This window comes from Cervus elaphus, chromosome 3 (assembly GCF_910594005.1).
Source record: "Cervus elaphus chromosome 3, mCerEla1.1, whole genome shotgun sequence".
In the NCBI taxonomy this organism is placed as follows: Eukaryota; Metazoa; Chordata; class Mammalia; order Artiodactyla; family Cervidae; genus Cervus; species Cervus elaphus.
In genome coordinates this window covers 55,387,765-55,411,408 of record NC_057817.1, presented here as the reverse complement: position 1 = coordinate 55,411,408, position 23,644 = coordinate 55,387,765, and the positions used below count along the sequence as shown (strand labels likewise).

At 39.0% G+C, this 23,644-nt stretch overlaps 1 protein-coding gene and 1 pseudogene across 1 annotated transcript; both read left to right on the top strand.

Annotated features, from left to right (window-relative positions):
- Nucleotides 1–2,700: 2,700 nt before the first annotated feature.
- LOC122678285 (olfactory receptor 6C2-like) lies at nt 2,701–3,639 on the top strand. The gene has a single exon (XM_043878932.1). It carries the CDS (start codon nt 2,701–2,703, stop codon nt 3,637–3,639), a length of 939 nt encoding a protein of 312 aa, XP_043734867.1.
- A 10,844-nt stretch (nt 3,640–14,483) lies between these two features.
- LOC122678277 lies at nt 14,484–15,413 on the top strand (annotated as a pseudogene).
- Nucleotides 15,414–23,644: the final 8,231 nt, after the last annotated feature.

Genomic DNA, 23,644 nt, shown 5'->3' with positions numbered 1-23,644 from the left:
TGCGCGCCCATCCATGCAGGTCTGGATGGAGAGTGAGCCTGGGAGTTGAGGCAGGTGAAATGTGAGATTAGGAAGAGAAGTGAACAAAGCTCCTCAACGACTCAATGCTCCTCAGACTGAGGTTTCCTCAAAGGCTACTGCTGGTAAAAATTGTCAGCAAATTGTCAGTGTTTAATTCGTCATGAAAGTCTTTTTTTCCATATTCCCTAACTGTAAGCAAAGGGTTAGTTCAGTCAATTTTTAAATGTGGGTTTTTAGTTCATCATAATTATGCAAAAGGTAATCAACACTCATTTCTAGTATGTTGTGATGATGGCAGGAAAATTCTAACTTCATGTTCCTTCAGAATAACAACATACTATCTCTCCAGTTAACCATTTTCCCCATGAGTTAAGGGAGGGATTTCTGTTTCAAAAGCATGTCTGTGAACCCCGAGCAGTGTGCCTCGATAACTCACCTTAGGTAAGTAATAATGCTGACAATTTTAGTAGAAAGAAAAGAACCTAAAGAAACTGAATGAGCATAGAAAAATATGAATAGTTACATAGTATAACAGTGCTAAGGAACAAACTTGGAGCAGTTATCATCCCAAATCTAAAGAGCATTTTCACTTTTATCCGTGTTCCCACATCACTGAGTATGCACTGCAGTGAAATGTTATCTCCCACTGGTAGCCTGAAGACTCCTAGAGGGAAGAGATCCAGTTAATGATTGGATCGCCAGTCTCTGATATTATGCTCTTTAAGTAATAGATGCTTATTAAGTATTTCTTTGTATGAGTAAGTGTAGATTATCTGAATAAACTGTGGACTTTATTTGGTAATAATGTTTCAGTACTAGTTCATTGGGCTTCCCTGATAGCTCAGTTGATAAAGAACCCGCCTGCAAAGTAGGCGACCCAGGTTTGATCCCTGGGTTGGGAAGATACCCTGGAGAAGGGAATGGTTACCCATTCTAGCATTCTTGCCTGAAGAATCCCAGGGACAGAGGAGCCTGGTGGGTTGCAATTCATGGGGTCGCAAAGAGCTGGACACGACTGAGTGACTATCACTTTTATTATAGTAACTTTATTCATTATAGTTCCAAACTGCAAATAACCCAAAAGTCCGCCATGACTGAGTGGATTAAAAGGGAACATATATGCCAAACATATAGATGCTTCTTAAAAACATCCTGAGTAAAAACCAGATTTAAAAGATGTTTCCATTTATACAAAATTATTGAAAACTAATTTATACTGACAAAAAGCAAATTAATGATTATTTTGGGGGCCCAGAGTAAAGGAATGGATTGAACTGCAAAGGGAAATGAGGGAGATTTTTGATGATGGAAATGCAATGTATCTTGCATTGCATCTTGAGGTATCTTGGTTGTGGTGGTGGTTTCACAGATATATACATTTTTTCCAAATTCACTGAACTGCAAATCTTTTAATGATTGCAGTTTATTATACATAAAGAAAGAAAGAAAGATAACACTAAGTCATTTCCAACTCTTGCGACCCTATGGACTGTAGCCTGCCAGGCTCCTCTGTCCTTGGGATTATCCAAGCAAGAATACTGGAGTAGGTTGCCATTTCCTTCTCCAAGTATACCTGAATAAAACTGAAAAAAAATTGAGTTAAAAATCCCAAATCCTAAATGCCAGCAAATCTTATGGAGCATTCTCATATAGTTAAGACTACTTACCCACCAACTCAGATGTATGTTCTTTGAGTTGTTCCTTCAAAAGAATGATGGAATAAGGACTAGCACTTTTAAATGAATGTGTTGCTGTTAAAATTTGGCATAACAAATAAGATGATCAACATAAATACTAATTAAATATTTGCCCAAGCCCATAGATATTGAACACCAAGAATGAACCATAAAGTAAACTAACAGACTCTGAGTGATTGTGAAGTGTCAAGTTCATCAGTTATAACAAATGTACAGCTCTGGTGGGGGTTGTTGTTAATGGAGTGGGGGAAGCTATGAATATGCGGAGACAAGAAGTATATGGGACATCTCTGTACCATCCCCTCAATTTTGCTGTGAACACAAAATTGCCCTAAAGACATGTTTTGATTTAAGAAACACACCAAAAATGTACTAATAGATTTTTCTTGGTTTTGAAAATGGAGCATTTTGGTATAGGGTGAAAAAGCAAAGAAAGAAGAGGATGGGCAAAAAAAAACTTCAAAAATGACATCACTTCCTCCAGCATGAGGGCAAATAAAATCTAGGCCACTAGGCAATATTGTTAAGAAGTTGCATGTCAGATTTATGGCTTTTTACCTTGACATCTTTTTAAATATACTTTCTTTTTCTAATGTTTATTTGTTTGTTTATTAATTTATCTGGCTGCCCTGGTCTTAGTTGCAGCATCTGGGCTCTTCACTGTGGCATGTGGGATGCTGGCATCCCTAACCAGGGATCAGACCCAGGACCCCTGCATGTATAGTCTGAACCACTGGACCACCAGGGAAGTCCTAAATAAACTTTCTATTTGCAGAATTAGAGGTGTAAGATTCATGATAGGTATTTCTTAAAATGTCTCAGTAGGATGTCAAAGTCACTGGTAACAAACTGATTATTAAGTAAAAGAAAAAAAGTGCATGTGAGCTGGCTTGCTGGGATATTTCGTTCAGATTCCAGTACTAGGTTCTTAGGACGTTTGTTTCTTCAGGTGGATTCACGCTTGCCTTGGCAGGAGGCAGTGATGAGAAATCATACAGCAGTAACAACGTTCATCCTCCTGGGACTGACAGACGACCCAAAACTACAAGTTCTGCTTTTTGTATTTTTGCTTCTCACCTACATGTTGAGTGTGGCTGGGAACCTCGTCATTATCACCCTCACACTTTTGGATTCCCATCTTAAAAAGCCCATGTATTATTTCCTCCGAAACTTCTCTTTCTTAGAAGTCTCATTCACCACGGTCTGTATTCCCAGGTTCCTGTATTCTATGGCAACTGGAGATAATACTGTTACCTACAATGCTTGTGCCACCCAATTATTTTTTATTGTCCTCTTCGCAGCAACTGAATTTTTCCTCCTTGCAGCCATGTCTTACGACCGCTACATGGCCATCTGTAAACCCCTGCACTACACCACTCTCATGAACAACAGAGTCTGCACTGCCCTCGTTCTCTGCTGTTGGTTGGCTGGCCTGTTGATCATCCTCCCGCCTCTTGGCATGGGCCTCCAGCTGGAATTCTGTGACTCGAATGTGATTGATCATTTTGGCTGTGACACATCTCCTATTTTACAGATAACTTGCTCAGACACCGTGTTAATAGAGAGAATTGCTTTGAGTTTTGCTGTGCTAACACTCATTTTTACTTTACTGTGTGTGGTCCTCTCCTATACATACATCATCAAGACCATTCTAAGATTCCCTTCTGCCCAACAAAGGAAAAAAGCTTTTTCCACCTGTTCTTCCCACATGATTGTGGTTTCCATCGCCTATGGCAGCTGCATCTTCATTTACATCAAGCCTTCAGCCAAGGAAGGAGTGGCCGTCAACAAAATGGTGTCTGTGCTCACAACCTCCGTCGCCCCTTCGCTGAATCCGTTCATCTACACACTTCGGAACAAACACGTGAAAGAGGCCTTTAAAGACACAGTAAAACGAGTTATATTTCTCACAAAGAAGTAAGAGACTCTTAGTGTTTTTGAGACCAAGGTAAATTAAATTTAAATCTTGATAACCCAGAAGTAACAATTGTGAATTTGCCAAATAAATGGTTTCTTTATATTCTGTAGATTCATCAAGCTGATTCAACCCCAGGAAGATTTTTCTGTTATAATACAAAAGCCAAAATAAAGCTTTTCCTTCTTTCCTTCAAGCTTATTTCAAGGTTTCTTCAATTAACGCATGTTCCAGACACCAGATTCCCCAAAATAACCCATGTCATAAAAAAGAAATTTAAATAAATAAAATTATATTTCTGATCATATGGCCATCTCATGACACAGAATATAAATGCCCATAGAGCATTTCTCACTCATTGGGAAGACTATGGTATCTAAGACTCATTGGGAAGATACTTCCAGTATCTAGTGTTCAATTGTACAAGAGTCGTTAGTCATTAAAGATTCTTTACCAAAGCTTTAAAAATGATCCTTAAAATAGTAAAGCTCTCTTTATCATTTGAAAATGTTTATTTTTCAGGAACGAGTAGACGGTATTAATAGAGCAAGTTCAAAATCAGTAAATATAATTATATCCTTTCTTTTAAATCAATTTATACACAAAAATATTTCTGCTGGCCTTTCTGAAAATTATTTGGCTATACTACATCCTGAAATATATGATTACAGAAGAGAAAGAAAAAGACTTCCAAATGCTGGAGACTTCTACTGACATTACCATCAATGGTGCTTAGACACAGACAAAAGAAGAAGAAGCCCCGAATTTAGGAATAAGATAAGCAAGTCTTAGTTTATTAAGTTCTCCAGTATCCAAACTTTTATCATCCCTTGATTTAAGGAGAAAGTTAGAAATTAGGATGGTTGATCAAAATATCAAAAAGTTCCTGACATTCTAAGGAGTGTTTTGTTTCTCAGCCTAGACTACTGAAGATAAAATCCAGGTATAGTGTGAAAAAAATGATAGATTTACAGAAGATAGAAGTGGTAAAACAGGTAACAGTTACACAAGGACCTTGGTCCAAATGATAAAAATTCTTTCTATTAAATGGTAACAACAGTCTTGGCAGTTCTGCACTTGTGAAAATAAAATTTTGTGCTTTCACACAAATTATGTTTATTTACCATCACCTCTTTGCTCAAACGTGCTTTTTATTTTGACCATATTTTCAATTGTTCTTTGCACGACAATGGCCATAGCGTGAGTGCAGGCTTATTCTGTACTTCAACAACATTCAGGAAAGACAGGGCTCTATCCTCCAAGGCCTTTCTTCTTTTTCCATTGAAAATTTCTAAAACACCAAGAGTCCATACTGATACAAATAAATGATGGAATAAATTAACAAAGGAGGGAGAAATGTTGTGCAGAAGGATCCCAAATAATTTATATAGATACTCCTCTTATAGAGGAGAAACTGACAAACACTACATCAGTCAGATGATCCAGATCAACATCATACATCATGTTGATATTATGTATCCTTGACAGCGTGAGAAAAAAAAATTCCACTTTCCCTCTGTGGTCTTCTTCCCAATATTGTCAGACAACTTCCAATAGTGGGGCATCTCTTATCAATAAAATATCTAGTCAGTAATCCTGAAAGCTGCCAAAGTCTTCAAATATAAGAAAGTCTGAGAAACTGTCACAGGCGAGAGGAGCCTAAGGAGATCTGACGACTAAATGTAACGTAGTGCCCTAGATGAGGTCGTGGAATAGAAAAAAAGGTGCCAGGTGTAAGCTAAGGAAATCTGAATAAACTGTGGACTTTATTTGGTAATAATGTTTCAGTACTAGTTCATTGGGCTTCCCTGATATTTCAGTTGGTGAAGAATCCTCCTGCAAAGTAGGAGACCCGGGTTTGATCCCTGGGTTAGGAAGATCCCCTGGAGAAGGGAATGGTTACCCACTCCAGCATTCTTGCCTGAAGAATTCCAAGGACAGAGGAGCCTGGCAGGCTGCAGTTCATGGGGTCGCAAAGAGCTGGACACGACTGAGTGACTATCACTTTTATTATAGTAACTTTATTCATTATAGTCCTAAACTGCTTCCCTTGTGGTTCAGCTGGTTAAAAATCTACCTGCAATGCAGGAGACCTGAGTTCAATCCCTGAGCTGGGAAGATCCCTTGGAGAAAAGATAGGCTACCCACTCCAGTATTCTTGGGCTTCCCTTGTAGCTCAGCTGATGAAGAATCCGCCTACAATGCGGTTCAATCCCTGAGTTCAATCCCTGGGTTGGGAAGATCACATGAAAAAGAGAAAGGCTGCCCACTTCAGTATTCTGGCCCGGAGAATTCCATGGACAGTATGGGGAATCATAAAGAGTTGGACACGACTGAGAGACTTTCACTTTCACTTTTTCACTAGTTTATCAATGGTAACAAATGCATCATCCTAATGTAAGATTTTAAAAGGATAAATTGGGTATATGTTATACAGGAATCACCCTTACTATCTACTCTGTGGGAGCTCAGTCGTGTCTGACTCTTTGCAACCCTACAGACTGTAGCCCTCCAAGCTCCTCTCTCCACGGGATTCTCCAGGAAAGAATACTAGAGTTGGTTGCCACATCCTTCTCCAGGGGATCTTCCCAACCCAGGGATCGAACCCGTGTTTCTTACATCTGCATTGGCAGGCAGGTTCTTTACCACTAGGGCTACCTGGGGAGCCCACTACCTTCTCCATTTTTCTGTATATCTGAAATCTTCTTTTAAAAAAAGTGCTTAAAAAAATAAAATCTATTAAAAAATAAATATAAATCCTCAAGTTAAATAGCAAGTATTTCTCCATGCTGAGAAAAATCTATGGTTACTTAAGTGATGGATTTGAAAAAAGACATAAAGATGTATCTTGCCAGCCACTCAATGCAAGGATGCCTCCCAACTCCATTGTTCTGCCTCTCATTCTTCTCCTTAGTCTCCTGATGACCTGTGTTTGATGCTCTCATTGCAACTTTCTTACCAATCTCTCTGGGATAACTTCTCTTAAACATCTACTTAAGTTTGTTCTTGGAGATGGCAACAAAAGGTCTTTATTAGTCCTTCAGAACCAGAATCCCCAAGGAATGTATTGTCTCTCAGCACAACTGATCCCAATGTGGCTGTTCTGAAGAGAGAAAAATATGTTACTTTGGATGTTTAAAAACCTCTAAAAGGTTAATGATGGCGCAATGGTAAAGAACACACTTGCCAATGCAGGAGACACAAGAGATGCGGCTTTGATCCCTGGGACGGGAAGCTCCCCTGGAGCAGGAAATGGCAACCCACTCCAGTATTCTTGCCTGGGAAATCTCATAGACAGAGGAGCCTGGTGGGCTACAGTCCATGGGGTTGCAAGAGTCAGACACGACTGAGCAATTGAGCATGCATGTCTGGATCTACAGTCTGTGTATATGACGGAAGCACAATACTACTTTCTATTCTGGCAGGACCAATAAGGGGCTAGAACCCACCTTAGACTCAGAAAAGATTAGAAAAGTGAAAAAGTAAGCAGAGCGCATTTCTTTAAGAAAACCGGATCAACAAATATATGAGTCCATCTTTTAAAACTCTTTGGGTTAATCTTTCCACCTGGGCCAAATGTTTCAGGCAAATATAAAAATTAGAAATAATTAGTGATATTTGCTGGCATTAATACTAGATGAAATCAAAGCATAAGTTTCTTATAGAGTTTCAGTCTGGATGACTGGAATTATACTGCTTTTGACACATATAGGTAATTAACATGGAGAATCAGCATTGTGCTTTTTGATCATTTCTCCAAATTGGTCTTTCTGCCTTCTTTCAAAATTCTTACTTCTTAAATCCACTTTCCTACTTTTTCCAGAATAATCTTCCAGAAATGAATTTGAGCTTTTCACATTCCTCAAAAAAATTCTTCAGTGCCTCCTTGAGGACAGATTTTAGTCAAATCTTCTTAAGATAGCACTCTAGGACTTCAGTCATCCAGTGTACAAATTCTTTCTCACTGTCCTCTTCTAATATTTCAGGCCTTCTGTTCAGTCACATGAGATCATTCAGCAGAGTTTCTGCAATGCAGTTTCCTCAGTCTAGAAGATCCATTCATTTTTTGAAAAATAATTGCTTCTAACATAAAATTGTAAATCAACTATACTTCAATAAAAAGAATTTTAATAAATAAAAAATAATTGCTTTATTGATATATAATTCACACACCATAAAATTCATCCCTTTTTATTTTTTATTGAATGAAAGATTATTTAAATTCTATAGTGCTTTACAATTTTCAAAAATTACACACGTTTTCTTTTTTTTTTTTTCATTTATTTTATGTTTTCATATAATCCCATAATAATCTTTCTTTTCCCTTTCCCTCCCCTTACTGGTAACCACTAGTTTATATCGCAGAAGTAGAAAACAAACTTACGGCTACCAGGGCGAAAAAGGAGGAGGGCTAAACTGGGAGACTGAGACCGACATGCGCACCTTACCTGATATAAGACAGGTAACTAATACGGGCCTGCTGTGTAACACAGGGATGGCCTATATGGGAAAGAATCTAAAAACGAGTGGATACATGTCTGTATGTAACTGAATCACTTTGCTGTAGTAACAGCAGCAGAAACTAGCACAGCATTGTAAATCAACTATGAAAGTGTTAGTCGCTCAGTCGTATCCGACTCTTTGCAACCCCAGGGGCTATAGCCCACCAGGCTCCTCCATCCATGGGATTTCCCAGGCAAGAGTACTAGAGTGGGTTGCATTTCTTTCTCCAGGAGATCTTCCCAACTCAGGGATTGAACACAGAGTCTCCTGTGTCTCCCGCATTGACAGGTGGATTCTTTACCATCTGAGCCACCAGGGAAGCCACAAATAAATCAGTCTGGCTTCCCTCAGGGAATTCTGAGCAGCTTCTCTCCTAAATTCATCTGAACTATCTCTAGGCCATGTGGAGAGAATCAAGTCTTTTGACTTTTCATCTGATTCTTTTTGTTTTGCAGATGACCTGTTGTTGCATCTTACTTTCTCCAAAGACACACCTCCCACTGATATATGATGAAAACTTCTAATTCAAAGAATTTCTTCAAGTTCAATACACTGTAGATTAATTAGTGACTTTTGAACTTGGGCTCCCAACGGAACTTTGAGTTTGTTTAGTCTGTTGTTCCCTCCACATCTGTGGTGGACTCAGCAGATATAACTAATCCTGTTCTTATAAATTTTAGGAGAAAACCTGTCTGCCTGTTTGAAAAGGCCAAAATCTCAATTTCTCAAGCTGGAGAGAGTTGCAATGAGTTTCCACAGTCTTCCCATCTTCTCAGTTAACCAGAATTCAGTTTGTTCAGTCCAGTCACTTGGTCGTGTCCAACATGCTACATGAACCACAGCACGCCAGGCCTCCCTGTCCATCACCAACTCCCGGAGTCCACCCAAACCCAGGTCCATTGAGTCGGTGATGCCATCCAACCATCTCATCCTCTGTCGTCCTCTTCTCCTCCTGCCCTCAATCTTTCCCAGCATCAGGGTCTTTTCAAATGAGTCAGCTGTTTGCATCAGGAGGCCAAAATATATAAATAAAGGGAAAAATCAGGAGCCCTGGAGACAGAGTACAGATGGGAAACATTTGAATAGCTACAGTGTGATTAATCATAGTTTCTAAAGAGCAATTGTCTGCCTACTACTGTCCTAATTCAGATACAATTCAGTTCAGTTCAGTCGCTCAGTCGCGTCCGACTCTTTGCGACCCCATGAACCGCAGCACGCCAGGTCTCGCGGTCCATCACCAACTCCCAGAGTCTACCCAAAGCCATGTCCGTCGAGTCAATGATGCCATCCAGCCATCTCATCCTGTCGTCCCCTTATCTTCCTGCCCTCAATCCCTCCCAGCATCAGGGTCTTTTCCAATGAGTCGACTATTCGCATGAGGTGGCCAAAGTATTGGAACTTCAACTTCAGCATCAGTCCTTCCAATGAACACCCAGGACTGATCTCCTTTAGGATGGACTGGTTGGATCTCCTTGCTGGCCAAGGGACTCCCAAGAGTCTTCTCCAACACCACAGTTCAAAAGCATCAATCTTCAGCACTCAGCTTTCTTCACCGTCCAACTCTCACATCCACACAGGTACAATTAGTTAACTGACATTTACTTTGGTCAAATAGGCAGAGGTGGCATCATACAAAAGATTGATTCTCTACTCAAAAAAACAGGGGAAATGAGAGCATGGAGAAGTCAGTTATCCATGTCCTCCCATTTGCCCAATGATGAAAATCTTATACACAGGTAAAGTGAAAGGAAGTTTCAATGGCAGTATTCTTAAATGTTTAAGAACTGAATCTCTGGAATCAAATTATTTGTCTGCATATCCCCACTTTACCATACCCTTAATGGATGGTAATCTAGATGGATATTTTAGGTCCCCTAATACTTATGAGGGGCTTTGTTCAAGGCTCACCAGTAAAGAGTCCACCTGCCAATGCAAGAGACACAGGGTCAATTCCTGGGTCGGGAAGATCTCTTGGAGAAAGAAACGGTAACCCACTCCATTATTGTTGCCTGGGAAATTCCGTGGACAGAGGAGCCTGGCAGACTACAGTTCATAGGTCGCAAAGAGTCAGACACAACTTAGCAACTAAACAACAATACTTACTCCTCATCTTCAAAGTGTGAATTACAATGCTGCAGACTGCAAAGAGTTGCTGCATTAGTTGAGATAAACTATGTAATGTGTTTAACACTATATCTGGCACCTAGTTTAAGAAAAGTGAGCTATTAGCCTAATAAAATTTGAAAGTTAATTTGAAGGAAGAAAAATGGACTTCCTTATCCACAAGCATCTTTTCTATGATTGAAATTTATTATCAGAAATGTACTTTCCAATTAAAACAAAATATCTCTAGAATCAATAGTTCAAAGTATTTTGAGTTTTTTAAAAACTTAATGAAGTTTTTGAAAATTTAATATTGAACCATTTTCTAACTCTACAACAAGAAAACTATTAGAAACAAGTTTTCTGAATAAGAAGACACCCTCACTGAGTGGTTAACCTTTCACATAATAAGTAATTCACTTAAGTTTTCCAGAGAATTTTAGAGACCAATAAACAGAAATAGGTGACCTAGTAATTGTTGGAAGCTAGAGAACACTTTAGAGTTAGAAAAATCTGAATATCACAAAACAGATTCCTAAAACTTTTTTCTGCACACTTTTATAGGAGAGAAAATATATAATTAAGATTCAGGAGACAAATTTATTTTCCTGCCAGTTATGAGCCAGTTATACATATACTTCCAACCATTTGTTCTCAACGTCAAAATTAGAGGACTGAACAAAATGGTTGACAGTATCAGCTGCATTTAAAATTGTATCAATCTGTTCATAATTTATAAATAAAAATTTTATATAAAGGGGACTGGTATCATCAAGTTTGAGTCCTTTTTTTAATAAACGAAGAGATAAAAGGAAATAAATAACTGTGTGGAAGAGACAGCTAGGTTTGCAGCACAGTCTGAATGAGATATTCTGATTTGGCAGAAGGTTTTGAAAGGTCAGGGTACCAGGACAAGTCCAGAAGATAACAAAGTTATGTGCAGTTGGGGAGTGAGCTCAAAAAGAGGTGGATGGATTAAGAAATATGGTCAGTATAATAGGCCACAAACTGCAAACAGTAAATTACAAACCTAAGTACATCTTTCTCTCTTGGAAAGAAGAGATCATACTGTGTGCTACATATATGAAGAGCTCTACTAATGATTAGACTTTCCAAGAAAGCACTACTTGTGAGATTCCAGAAGTCCTCAAAATAAAAGTGGATAGAAAAGTTTATGGAAGTCTGGGAAGTAAATTAAGGAGGATAGAACTATGATCACAGTGAAGGAAAGGATGGAAAGGGTACCAAACTTCACTCAACCAAAGAGGGAAAGTAGGAGACTTCCCTGGTGGTCCAGTGGTTGAGAATTTCCTTCTAATGCAGGGAATGCAGGTTCAGCCCCTAGGAAAGGAACAAAGAGCCCACACGTTGTTGTTGTCTAGTTGCTAAGTCACGTCTGACTCTTTTGCAACTCGCCAGGCTCCTCCATCCATCGGGTTTCCCGGGCAAGAAGATTGTACTGGAGTGAGTTGCCATTTTCTTCTCCAGGAGGGGATCTTCCTAATTCAGGGATCAAACCCAGGTCTCCTGCATTGGCAGGTGGATTCTTTACCACTGACCCACCATAGAAGCCCAAGATCCCACATGCCACAGGGCAACTAAGCCTGCATGCCACAGCTAGAGAGGCCTGCGAGCCACCAACTGGTGAGCCTGTGGATTCCAGAGCCCGTGTTCCACACGGAGAGAAGCCTGCAGGCTGCAATGGAGACACAGCGTGGCCAAAAATAAACAAAACCAAAGAGAGAAAGCACTTCACACACGCAACTCCTTTCTAGGGGAAAAGAAGAGCAAAAACACTCAGCCTTTACTTAGTATTAATGATGTCCCTAAAACTACACTAAGAACCTTGGGTTTAATCTCACTTAATTCTCACCATAATTCAATGAGGCACATGATATTAATATCTACACTTTTTGGGTGATGAAATAAAGAAAGCAGAGGGCAGCAGATCCACTATTTGGCTCATTACCCAGATCATGACCCTAACCTGAATGATTCCAATACCCCAGTCCTTCACCATCACCATTTACAAAATGACCCAGGTAACTGAACTCTGCCTATTCAGGAATTACCTTTCCTGAAGTCTCAACCAACCTTCTAGAGAAGAATTAGGAATGGGGGTAGACTCAAGGGCTGGAACAGAATTCAGTCTTGTAGCGGCTCATTTCCACAAAGCATTTCTGCACATTAATCCATAATAATGTAAAAACTTTTGTCTGATTTACTCTTGGGCCAAGGCAAAGACACCTGGTGTCAGTTGAGGAGAAGGGCTTCCCAGGTGGCGCAGTGATAAAGAATTCGCCTGCCAATGCAGGAGCCACGGGAGAGGCTCAATCCCTGGGTAGGGGAGATCCCTTCCAGGAGGAAATGGCAACCAGTTCAGTATTCTTGCCTGAAAAATCCCATGGACAAAGGAGCCTGGAGGGCTACAATCCATGGGGTCCCAAAGAGTCTGACAAGACTTAGCGGCTGAGCGAGCATGCACCCACGTCAGTTGAGGGGACTCAGGTAAAAGTGATCTCTTTACCCTTGATGCCAAAAATAGCTTCAATAAGCTTCGAGACATTATGGGAGGTAAGTAAGACTATATGGAAATAGATGAATGATGTTTCAGTTAAAGGGAAATCAGCCAACTTATTTCCATGTATAAAATGCTTGGTCCTTCTTATTGATTTGAAAAATGTTTATTTAACTCTTCCTGAGTGCCAGACATGTTGCAAGGCAATCCACTGAGAATAGTGAGCAAAACAAACATGATCTGTGTTCCTGTGGGTCTTGCAGTGGGGTAAGAGAATAAAGATGAAGAAGTTTAAAAGAAAACACGTAATTGCAAATAGCAAAGGTGTGCCATAAGGTAAACAGTGATGTTCTGAAAACTCCAAGATCGCAGGTTTGTTTAGGAGAGCATAGGACCTCCTCTCTGAAGCTGGAGGAACTGAAAAAGGGCACGCTAAGTGGGACCTGCCGAGTGAGAGAAAGAGAAGAAAAACTGAGGTTGGAGAGAGATAAGGGAGCCAGGTCACGTGGGAATTTTCAGGCCAAAGTGAGAATTCCGCTTTAATTCCAAGTTCAGAAGGAAACCATGAAAGGAACTGAAAGCAGGAAATGACATAGCTCAATGTGTCAGCTTGAAAGGGCACCTGGTTGATGCACAGGAGACGCCATGTTTGGTTTTTCTAGTTTTGAAAGTAAAGAGAGTAGAAAAACGATCTTTTTTTTTTTTTTTTTCACAATTGATAAATGAGCATGTTTGGCTGTGGAATTCAGAAAAGACAGAGAGTGATAGAAAAAGCTTTAGGAACATCCCACCTTTCATTATAGTCAACTCTGTTTACATTCCACTGAAAGAAGATACACAGTATTTATGACCAGAAGGATTATTGGCAATCATTCTGAAGTCTTGTAGAGAAAGTGAAGTCACTCAGTCGTGTCCGACTCTTTGCGACCCCATGGACTATAGCCTACCATGCTCTTCCATCCATGGGATTTTCCAGGCAAGAGCACTGGAATGGGTTGCCATTTCCTTCTCCAGGGGATCTTCCCGACCCAGGGATCGAACCTGGGTCTCCCACATTGTAGGCAGACGCTTTACCATCTGCACCACCAGGGAGGTCTAAGTCTTGTATATAATAATAATAATAATAACATAATCATATATGGTGTTGATCATATTTCAGATAATTTTCTAAGTAGTTTAAACATATGACTCATTTATTCCTTTAACAACACTATGCAATAAATTCAGTTATTCTCCATGGAATAATTCTTCCATATGAAGAAAATGGTACCCAGAGATTAATAGTTTGCCTAAAGTCATGTGCTAAATAATGATAATTTGAGCCCAGAAAATCAAGCTCCAGAGTCCATGCCCCAAGCCAATGTGTAGTGCTGCCTCTCTGGTTATATTATTTATGATAAATAATGTTTTTGCCTTTATTTTTCCTTTTCTACATGACTGATGTCATCTGAAGGAGGTTCATTTTCTAGAGGGCTTTAATCTGGGAGTCTTGTACTGCAGACTTATAAGTACAATGATCAGAATGTTTAATTCAGCTTTTGGCCACACTATTGTATGAATCTTGGAGGAGCATGAATCACTGATGCAATCATGCTATCAAATAAAATTATACTGTCTTGCCTGGCATTCTTGTTCTACTCTCATTTCTAAGCCATTTGAACCCAACTCATCTCCAATTTCTACCTTATTTTTAACCAACAGAAGGTGCAGACGTCAGAGGTCAGTGATGAAAAATTACACCATGTTAACAACATTCATCCTGGTGGGACTGACAGATGACCCAAATTTACAGGTTTTGCTTTTTATCTTTTTGTTCATCACCTATCTGCTAAGTGTGATTGGGAACCTGACAATCATCACCCTCACCTTTACAGATTCTTGCCTTAAAATACCTATGTATTTCTTTCTCCAGAATTTCTTCATTCTAAAGTCTCTTTTACCGCTGTCTGTATTCCCAGATATCTGTATATGCTTGCCTCTGGGAACAATACAGTTACCTATAATCTTTGTGCCACTCAATTATTTTTTCTTATTGTCCTGGGTGTGACTGAGTTTTTCCTCCTGATGGCCATGTTCTATGACCACTATGTGGCCATCTGCAAACCCCTGCATTACACAACCATCATGAACAACATGGTCTGCATCAAGTTCCTCATTGGCTGTTACATGATCGCTCTAATCATCATTATCCCACCATTTGGCATGGGCTTTGAGCTTGAGTTTTGTGACTTTAATGTCACTTTGGCTGTGATGCTGCTCCCATCCTGAAGATTACTTGCTCAGACACAGAGTTCCTAGAGCAATTCGTCTTGGTCCTGGCTGTGTTGACGCTCCTGTTCACCTTGGTGTGTGTAATCATGTCCTATATATACATCATCAGGACCATTCTCAGATTCCCTCCTGCCCAGCAAAGGAAAAAGGCTTTTTCTACATGTTCTTCCCATTTAACTGTGGTTTCTATCACTTATGGAACCTGCATTTTCATCTACATCAAACCACATGCAAAAGAAGCAGTTGCTGTGAATAAGGTGGTGTCAGTGCTAACAACTTCAGTTGCCCCGTAATGAATCCTTTCATTTATACTCTGAGGAACAAACAAGTGGTACAAGCTTTCAAAGACAGGATCAAAAGGGTTGCATCCATTTCAAAGAACTAAGATTAGTGAACTTAAAAGATCAAAGTGTAAAACAACTTCTTATTATTTCAACAGGTTTATTGAGATGTAACAACTATTATAAAATTCACAAGTTTTGATTGTACCATTGAACACACTCAAGTACGTTAACAGAGCTGTCCAACCACCACCACAATCCACTCTAGAACATTTCCATCACCCCAAGTATTTTTCTGATGACCATCGGCAGTCAGTCACCACTTTCGCCCCCTCACCTCCAGTAGGAACACTGATCTATTTTCCTTCTCTATAAATTTGCTTTTTCTGGACCTTTCATACAAATGGAAACATATATGTATTTGTGTCTAACTTCTTCTATTAGGCATAATGTGTTTGAGGTTCACTCATGTTGTAGCAGTTATTATGAGCATTCTCCTTTTTACAGCAAATAGTATTCCATCACATGGATATATTACATTCATTGTTTCCTTCACCAGCTGATGAACATTTGGGTTGTTTCCATGTCATTGTGAGACATATGTTTTCATTCTTTTGTACCTATGGAGTTGTTGAGTTGTATGGTATCTACAGAGCTGTTTCCTAAATCTGTGCCGTGTTAGTCCCACCAGCAATATGTAAAGGGTCCAGTTTCGTCACATATTCACCAACACTTGAATTTTAACTCTTTTTATTATGGCCATTCTCATGAATGTGTAATGGCACCACATTATGGGTTTAATTGGCATTTCCCTAATGATGAATGATATTGAGTGTCTTTTCCTATGTTTATCATGTTTGTATATTTTCTTTGGTGAAATTTCTATTTGAATAATTTGCCCATTTTTAATTGGGTTGCTTGTCTTTTTTTTTTTTAATTTTTATTGCACTACATGGCATGCATGGTTCTCAGTTCCCCCACCAGGTATTGAACCCATGCCCCCTGCATGAGAAACCTGAAGTTTTAACAACTGGACTGATAAGGAAGTTCCAGGTTGCTTGTCTTCTTACTGAGTTGTAAGAACTCTTTGTATATTTTGATCCAAGTCCTTTATCAGATATTTGATATTTGAAAATCAAATATTTTCTCCCAATTTGTGGTATGTGAATAAATCTGTAAAGCAATATTCATTTAAAGTCATTCTTTTCAGCATTTCTTGTAATAGCAAAAGGCATGAAGTGCAATGTTTTTCAACAGAAGACTGCCCTATTCAACAGAAGTTCCATTCTGTAGAATACCTTACATTTATTAAAAAAAAATAAAGTAAGCTCTTTGTGTATTGGCATAGAAAATTTTCCATTATGCTATATATTTAAGTAAGAAAGATGCAAAACAGGGCATACATCCTTTCTGTTTAGAAAAAGATGAAAACATCATCTAATTATACATATGCCTAAAAATGCATTAAAACACTAGAAAAATAGTGGAAATATATGGATAGGTAACCAAGCATATAAGGATAAGGTGATGAAAATGAGCTTTCACTGAATATCTGTTTATACATTCTGCTGTTACAAAGCTTTAAAAGCTCATATAATGATATGAGTATTCATCATGTAAATATATAACAGTACTATATATGAATACAACTTATACAATATATTCCATCAAAAGATGAACTTATATATGCTATATAAAATACATTTATATTTCATTAATATTAAAATCTTATATTTACATTTTATCCACATCTGTATTTAATTCATATCATTATTCATGCAAGTTCATTCATAATTCATACAATTTAAAATATAAGTTTATATTGAATGTATCTATCATAAAACTGAATACCAATATGACACATTCAAGCATGTATCATGCACTGAAAGTGTTCATTTGAGGCATTTTTTTAAAGAAATATTTCTGTTTATTTGAAATTTAAATGTCACTGGTGATCCTGTATCAGCAGCCAGATTTGAAGGGTATTTTTAAACTTAAATGCACATATTTGGGAAAGATGACCAAAGTTAAACTTTCAACTTTAATGGAATTTTTTAAAACTCTAAGCAAATATATTAAAATATAAAGATAAGATATAAAGACAGGATCAGAATGGAGAAACTTTGATAGATACAACTTAGGTAGCAAAGATAAAAATGCCTTAAAAATATTATATCAGTAAATGTAAATCTTAGTAAAATGAACTACTTCTTTTTAAAATGATCTGAAAAAATAAAAAGCTTAAATGCTATAAAATTTAAGGAAATTAATCAATAGTTTTGGTTTTTCCAGTTGTCATGTATGGATGTGAGCGTTGGACCATAAAGAAGGCTGAGTGCCAAAGAATTGATGCTTTTGAACTATGATGTTGGAGAATATTCTTGAGAGTCCCTTGAACTGCAAGGAGATTCAACCAGTCAACCCTAAAGTAAATCAATCTTGAATATTCATTGGAAGGACTGAGGCTGAAGCTGAAGCTCCAATACTTTGGCCACCTGATGCAAAGAACTGACTCACTGGAAAAGACCCTGATGCTGGGCAAGATTGAAGGCAGGAGGAGAAGGGGACGACAGAGGGAGATGGTTGGATGGCATCACCAACTCAGTGGACATGAGTTTGAGCAGGCTCTGGGAGTTGGTGACGGATAGGGAAGCCTGGTGTGCTGCAGTCCACGGGGTCGCAAAGAGTCGGACACAACTGAGCAACTGAACTGACTGAATTTTGTTGTTGTTCAGTTGCTAAGTTGTGTCCGACTCTTTATGACCCCGTGGACTGCAGGATGACAGGCTCCCCTGTCCTTCACCATCTCCCAAAGTTTGTTCAAATTCATGTCCATTGAGTCTAATTTACTAGATGTTTCTAAAATTGATAAAATTCAAAATGCATTCTTGATAACTCTTAGTGAGTTATGAATGAAAGTGAATTATGGAGTGTCCAAGTGGACCTGAAATCATTAGTTTTGCTCTTTCCTACCCATGTTACTTACAAAAAAATAAAACCTTCTGATAGTGAGGTATGTTGCTTTACTTTAGAATCATGAGTGTGCAATCTCCTAAGTACTTGTAATAATGAGTTGTGTAATTGGGCAAAACACACGTGAGATGAATGGGTGCCCAAAATCAAGAGAAGAGCTAATTCTCCTACAATAGAAGAAGGTGTAGTTTCACCAAGAGCAGCAACTTTGCATTCCCGAGAGCTTCTTCCCTGAACTCAGCAGAATTCCTTAAACAATGAAAAAAATGGTGAAAAGAAACCACACTTATGTTTCATCAACAACAAACACTTACTGTTTTGCACCTGACCTATTTCTGATTCTATCGTTACATCTTCCTTTCTCCAAGGACACAGTTCCTATTGAGAACAGTATTTTTTCCACCCAAAGTTAATTACAAAATAGGTTAATTAGTGACTTTTGAACCTATGGTCCCAAGGCGTTGAATTGTTTAATCAGGTGATCCCTGCTAACCTGTTGAGGACCAGATATAACTTATACCATTCTTGTTAATACATAATTTGCAGAGAGTGCTCTCTGTACAGAGGTCAAGATATCAGTTTGCCCAAACCAAAAAGAGTTTCTCACCAACGACAAGAGTCTTTAATTCTTTTAACTATACAGAACATATGAGCATTTTTCCTAGAATTAAGTCAGAAAATATCCTTCATTTGGTTTCCTTATAAGACTGTAGAAGGTAAAAGGACATCTGAGAAAACTCCCTGGGAAATTGTGGGCAATGGGACCCTAAGAGATCTCTGCTCACTCACACACTTGCCAGTGAGTGCAAGTGTGTGAGTGTGTGAAAAATATTGTAGGACACACCATCAGCTAACAAAGTCTTCTCAGTTCTGAGTCACCCTAAGGATCTTTGTGGTTAAATTGCACAGAAGCCATGAGCAGCTATCTGAAAGGTGAGTATGATTTACTTGGTTCAAAGTTACAAGACAGAAAGCTTTGACCTAGGTGTTTCAAAACCCAGGTCCAGAAGAGTAAAGAACAGTGTTTAACAATAGAAATCAATAGTTATATCCAATGTTATTCTATTCTCTGACACATGACATTTGAATTCTAATAAGACTTCAGAAAGGTGTCCTCTGGAAAAGTTTGAAGGCTAGGACAGTAAATTTTTAGGAGAAGAATATAGTCTCCCATGTGTGAGACCCTAAGACTTCCTTTTCTCTTAATCCAGCAAAAATATCTCCCTAATGTTTCTATTTTGCTCAAAAGCTTGAATATCTACCATTAGAGATAATTCCCTGTATTTAATGAACAGTACCATAAAATATACTTGAGAGGGTAAAACATTGTGCTATTAATAAGTGTGTGTTAGTCACTCAGTCGTGTCCAACTCTGTGACCCCCTGGACTGTAGCCTGCCAAGCTCCTCTGTCCATGGAATTCTCCAGGCAAGAATTCTGGAGTAGGTTGCAATTTCCTCCTCCAGGCGCTATTAATAAGATGCCACAATATATCAATGAACTTTTGTATGTTATTCTGCATGAGTTTACCCAATATGTTCCAGGTGAGACTAAGATAATAACAGATATTTGCAAAGAGAGAAGTTAGAATATTGTGGGTTCACAGGGCTTATCCCAGGTTGAGGAGAGCTTGGTGGACACCCTATGTGGGCACTGGGAATCTAGATCAGAAGACAAGGAAGGATAATAGGAATGCTACTCAACTTTAACATCTGGTCAGGTGTGGTCACTCCCTGAGTGGTTCCACAGCACCTGAGATAGAAGCAGTATATTGACCAACCATTTATTACACACCCAAGTCAGACCCCTGTCCATCAATGTAAGACATTGGACTCTGAAGTGAGATCTGAGCACCTACTGGAAATGGATGCTGCACCCTCAGTGAGAAGGGAAAAGCCACATTTCCCTAGTCTCAGGGGAAACTCGCCTGAAGATCATTATGGGAAATAGGTGGAAACATCGAATAAAAAACATTCATGTTCCAAACTAATTGAGATCTCCTGGGAAGATCTTGTTCCATCCCAGTGATGAGAGAAACCAGAGGCCCTAGAGACAGTGACTGCAAATGGGAAACATTCCATTTGCTACAAATGTGTGCATTAGTTGCTCACTCTGTCTGATTCTTTGCGACCCCATGGACTGTGTAGCCCACCAGGCTCCTCTGTCCATGGAATTTCCAAGGCAAGAATACTGGAGTGGGTTGTCATTTCCTTCTCCAGGGTATCTTCTTGACCCAGGGATCTTCCTGACCCAGGAATCGAACCAGCATCTCCTGCATGGCAAGCAGATTCTTTTACTGTCCGAGCCACCAGGGAAAGCCTACAAATGTAATGAATTATTACTGTTGAAGATCAACTATCACTCTACTATAACCCTTAGCTCAGAAATAAATACACCCTGGGCATTGATTTATTTCATTCCCTGAAAGTTACTTGACAGATAGCGTCACAGAGATGTTGGTCATTTTCTGTTTCTCAAAAGATAAAGAGGGGAAATAAATCAGTCAAATAAATAGTTGAGAAGGCAGTGTTTTAGAGTGGTTATGAGCTGGGTCATATAGACAGATGGTTAATATTCCTGCTTTACCGAATCCTAAGTCATTAACCTTGGGCACAATTCTAAATATTTCTGGACCATGATTTCCTCAATTGTAAAATGAAGATTAAATTACAACCAGCCTCAGAGAGCTGTTTTGAGAATTAAATGATGTACTCTAAATGTTTAACATAATTATTAACATTTAGTACCTGCCTTATAAATATTACCTTCCTTGAAGAATTTTGTGAATTAAATTGAATAAAATGAAAAGGGGATTCTCTATGCTGATATCTCCATTAAAAGCCTATTCTTATCCCAGGAATTTCCTCATGAGAAGTTTATTCTTCAATTAAAAACATAAATATGCCTGGAGTGAGTAACATAAATATGGTTACCAGCTTCTAAAACCCTAGGTGAATTTATTTCTTCCTATAGCACTGACAGTAAGTGTTCCCTGAAGTAGTATAGAGACTGAGGAATCAGTTAGAATGGACTGAGTACCCTTGGAAGATTAAAACACACACCCATACACACACACACACACATTAGAAGTGGCGAACTTCCTAAGGGGTGATTGGAAATCAGGGAAACCAAAAAAACCCTGAAATTCTCTCCTAATTTTGGCACAGTGAAAAAAAAGCACAGAAATCAGATTTAGAGAACTTAGATTCTTCCTTAGACTTTGCTCCTAGTGAGCCTGGTGACTGCTGACCCTCCGATTTCTATCTTTAAAATTAGAGGGTTGGCTAAAATAATTATTAAGGTGATTTGTATCTCAATTTTTTTTTTGTGTGTGTGTGTGTATCTCAATTTATGTAGCTCTCTTAAGTCCTTGACCGTTTCATTTACTGTAACCTGGTGTCCATTTGACTAAGGTTTTTTTTTTCTTCTCTCTTGTTCCTTTGCAATAGTTCAAAGAGAAAGAGATAAGGCAACATGTAGAGGTCATAAAAGAGATTTCTTATAAATTAGTGGGGGGAATTTCTGGGGAGTTCTCAAGTACAATGAGATGAAACAAGAGGACCCTAGGACAAGGAGAGAATATGAAAGCTGCAGTTACTGAAAGGAAGTGAATATCCCAAGGAACAATGCTTGAATTAAGAGACTTAGGCAGGAAATCACATTAGAAAGTATAAACAGTGTAGATGATGAATATACGAGATTCAGAGAGAATAAGTCACATGTTACACTGTATATAGTTGAATTACTTCCATGTAAACAGACTTATCAATGAATATTACATTTGTGGAACTTAAGAGGACCTTATAATTTTGTATTTAACCTCAAAGATAGCAGCAAACTTAAAATATGTATACAGAATACAGTAAGAGGTGAGAGGTAAATCTAGGGATAAGGTGGGGAAACCTATGAGACAGTATGCGAACACAGAGAGAGGCAGTAGGTCCGGGAAGAAGAAACAGAATGAATAGAATGTATTTGGTATCTGCTCTATGCCAGGCAGGATGCTAAGAGCCTAGAAGAGTTAATGTATTTAATCTTTACACTAACCCAGGAAAAACATACAATTATTATTCGCATGTCACAGACCAGGAAACAGAGCCCATTGCTGAACTTTCCAAAGTTTCATGACCATGTGTGAACCCATTATCAAGCCCTGGTATCTATTTTATTCCAGAACTTCCACTCTTAGCCCCCATCTCTCTTTTTTTAAGCTTCTCCGGGTCTTCACTGCTGCGGGTGGGCTTTCTCTGGTTGCACTGAGCGGAGCCCGTTCTCTAGTTGTGGTTTCTAGTTGAGGGTTTCTCGTGGTGGCTTCTCTTGGTTGTGGAGCACGGGCTGGAGAGGCTGTGGGCTTCAGCAGCTGTGGCTTGCGGGCTCTAGGGTGCAGGCTGAGTAGCTGTGGTTCACGGGCTCAGCTGACCTGCAGCATGTGGGATCTTACTTCCCGAACCAGGGTTCAAACCCATATCCCCTATCTTGGCCACCAGGGAAGCCCCATATCCTCCTGCTGGGCCACCAGAGAAGTCCCATTCCTATGTCTTATAATTAACCCAGCTGGGCTCTCTCAGAGGAGACCTAGGACTGGGTGACAATTCTCCCCAGCCAAGTTCCTGCTGAGAAAATGAGGCAAAGAGATGAACAAAGTGAAAACCTTACCACCAGGCCACCTCCTTCCCTCTGCAATCCTTCCTTCAAGACACCACTCTTAACCCCAAGTAGCTTTAAAAGATTAATTCTTATTCAGTGTTAGGTACAGATGATGTACTTTAGTGTAATTATGGGAGATGATGACTAAAATTGATCATTTATCTTTCTGATTTCTAGAATTGCCTCAATACACTGAGATCCTTAAGTGAAGATTAAAACCTAAAATATAAGTGAACAATGTAACTTTTCAGTTACACTTTAAATGAAACTAGTCTATCAGTTATCGAGGACAAAATGCCCAGCCTCATTCACTCAGTAAACTTGTATTGGTATCTGCTAGTGCCAGGAAAAAATCTAGCCCTGGGTTTACAGTGGTTTACAAAATAAATCCATCTGTGCTCTCATGGAACTTGCTATCAAGTAGAGGATGAAAGTAAAAAGTAAATGGATAATAAAAGAAATAAACAGAGAGTGTGCTCACAACATTGGAGGTAGAAACAATACAGATAGTATCCTCAGAGATGCATCTTTGAGGGGATTATGTTTAAGTTGGCACCTGAAAAATAAGATCCAGAGTGCGAACAGAGCATTTCTAGAAGAGAGAAAACTGCAAAAGGTCGTGAGAGAGTCATTTCCTAGGCAGGTTGATAAGAAGTCTAGGGGACCCCAAGGAGAGAGGGGTCTGGAATTCTCAAGAAGGAAGAAAGGACAAACTT

Bases quoted from the DNA above. Each gene is read 5' to 3' on its own strand.
- LOC122678285 (XM_043878932.1), top strand. From the start codon at position 2,701: ATGAGAAATCATACAGCAGTAACAACGTTCATCCTCCTGGGACTGACA.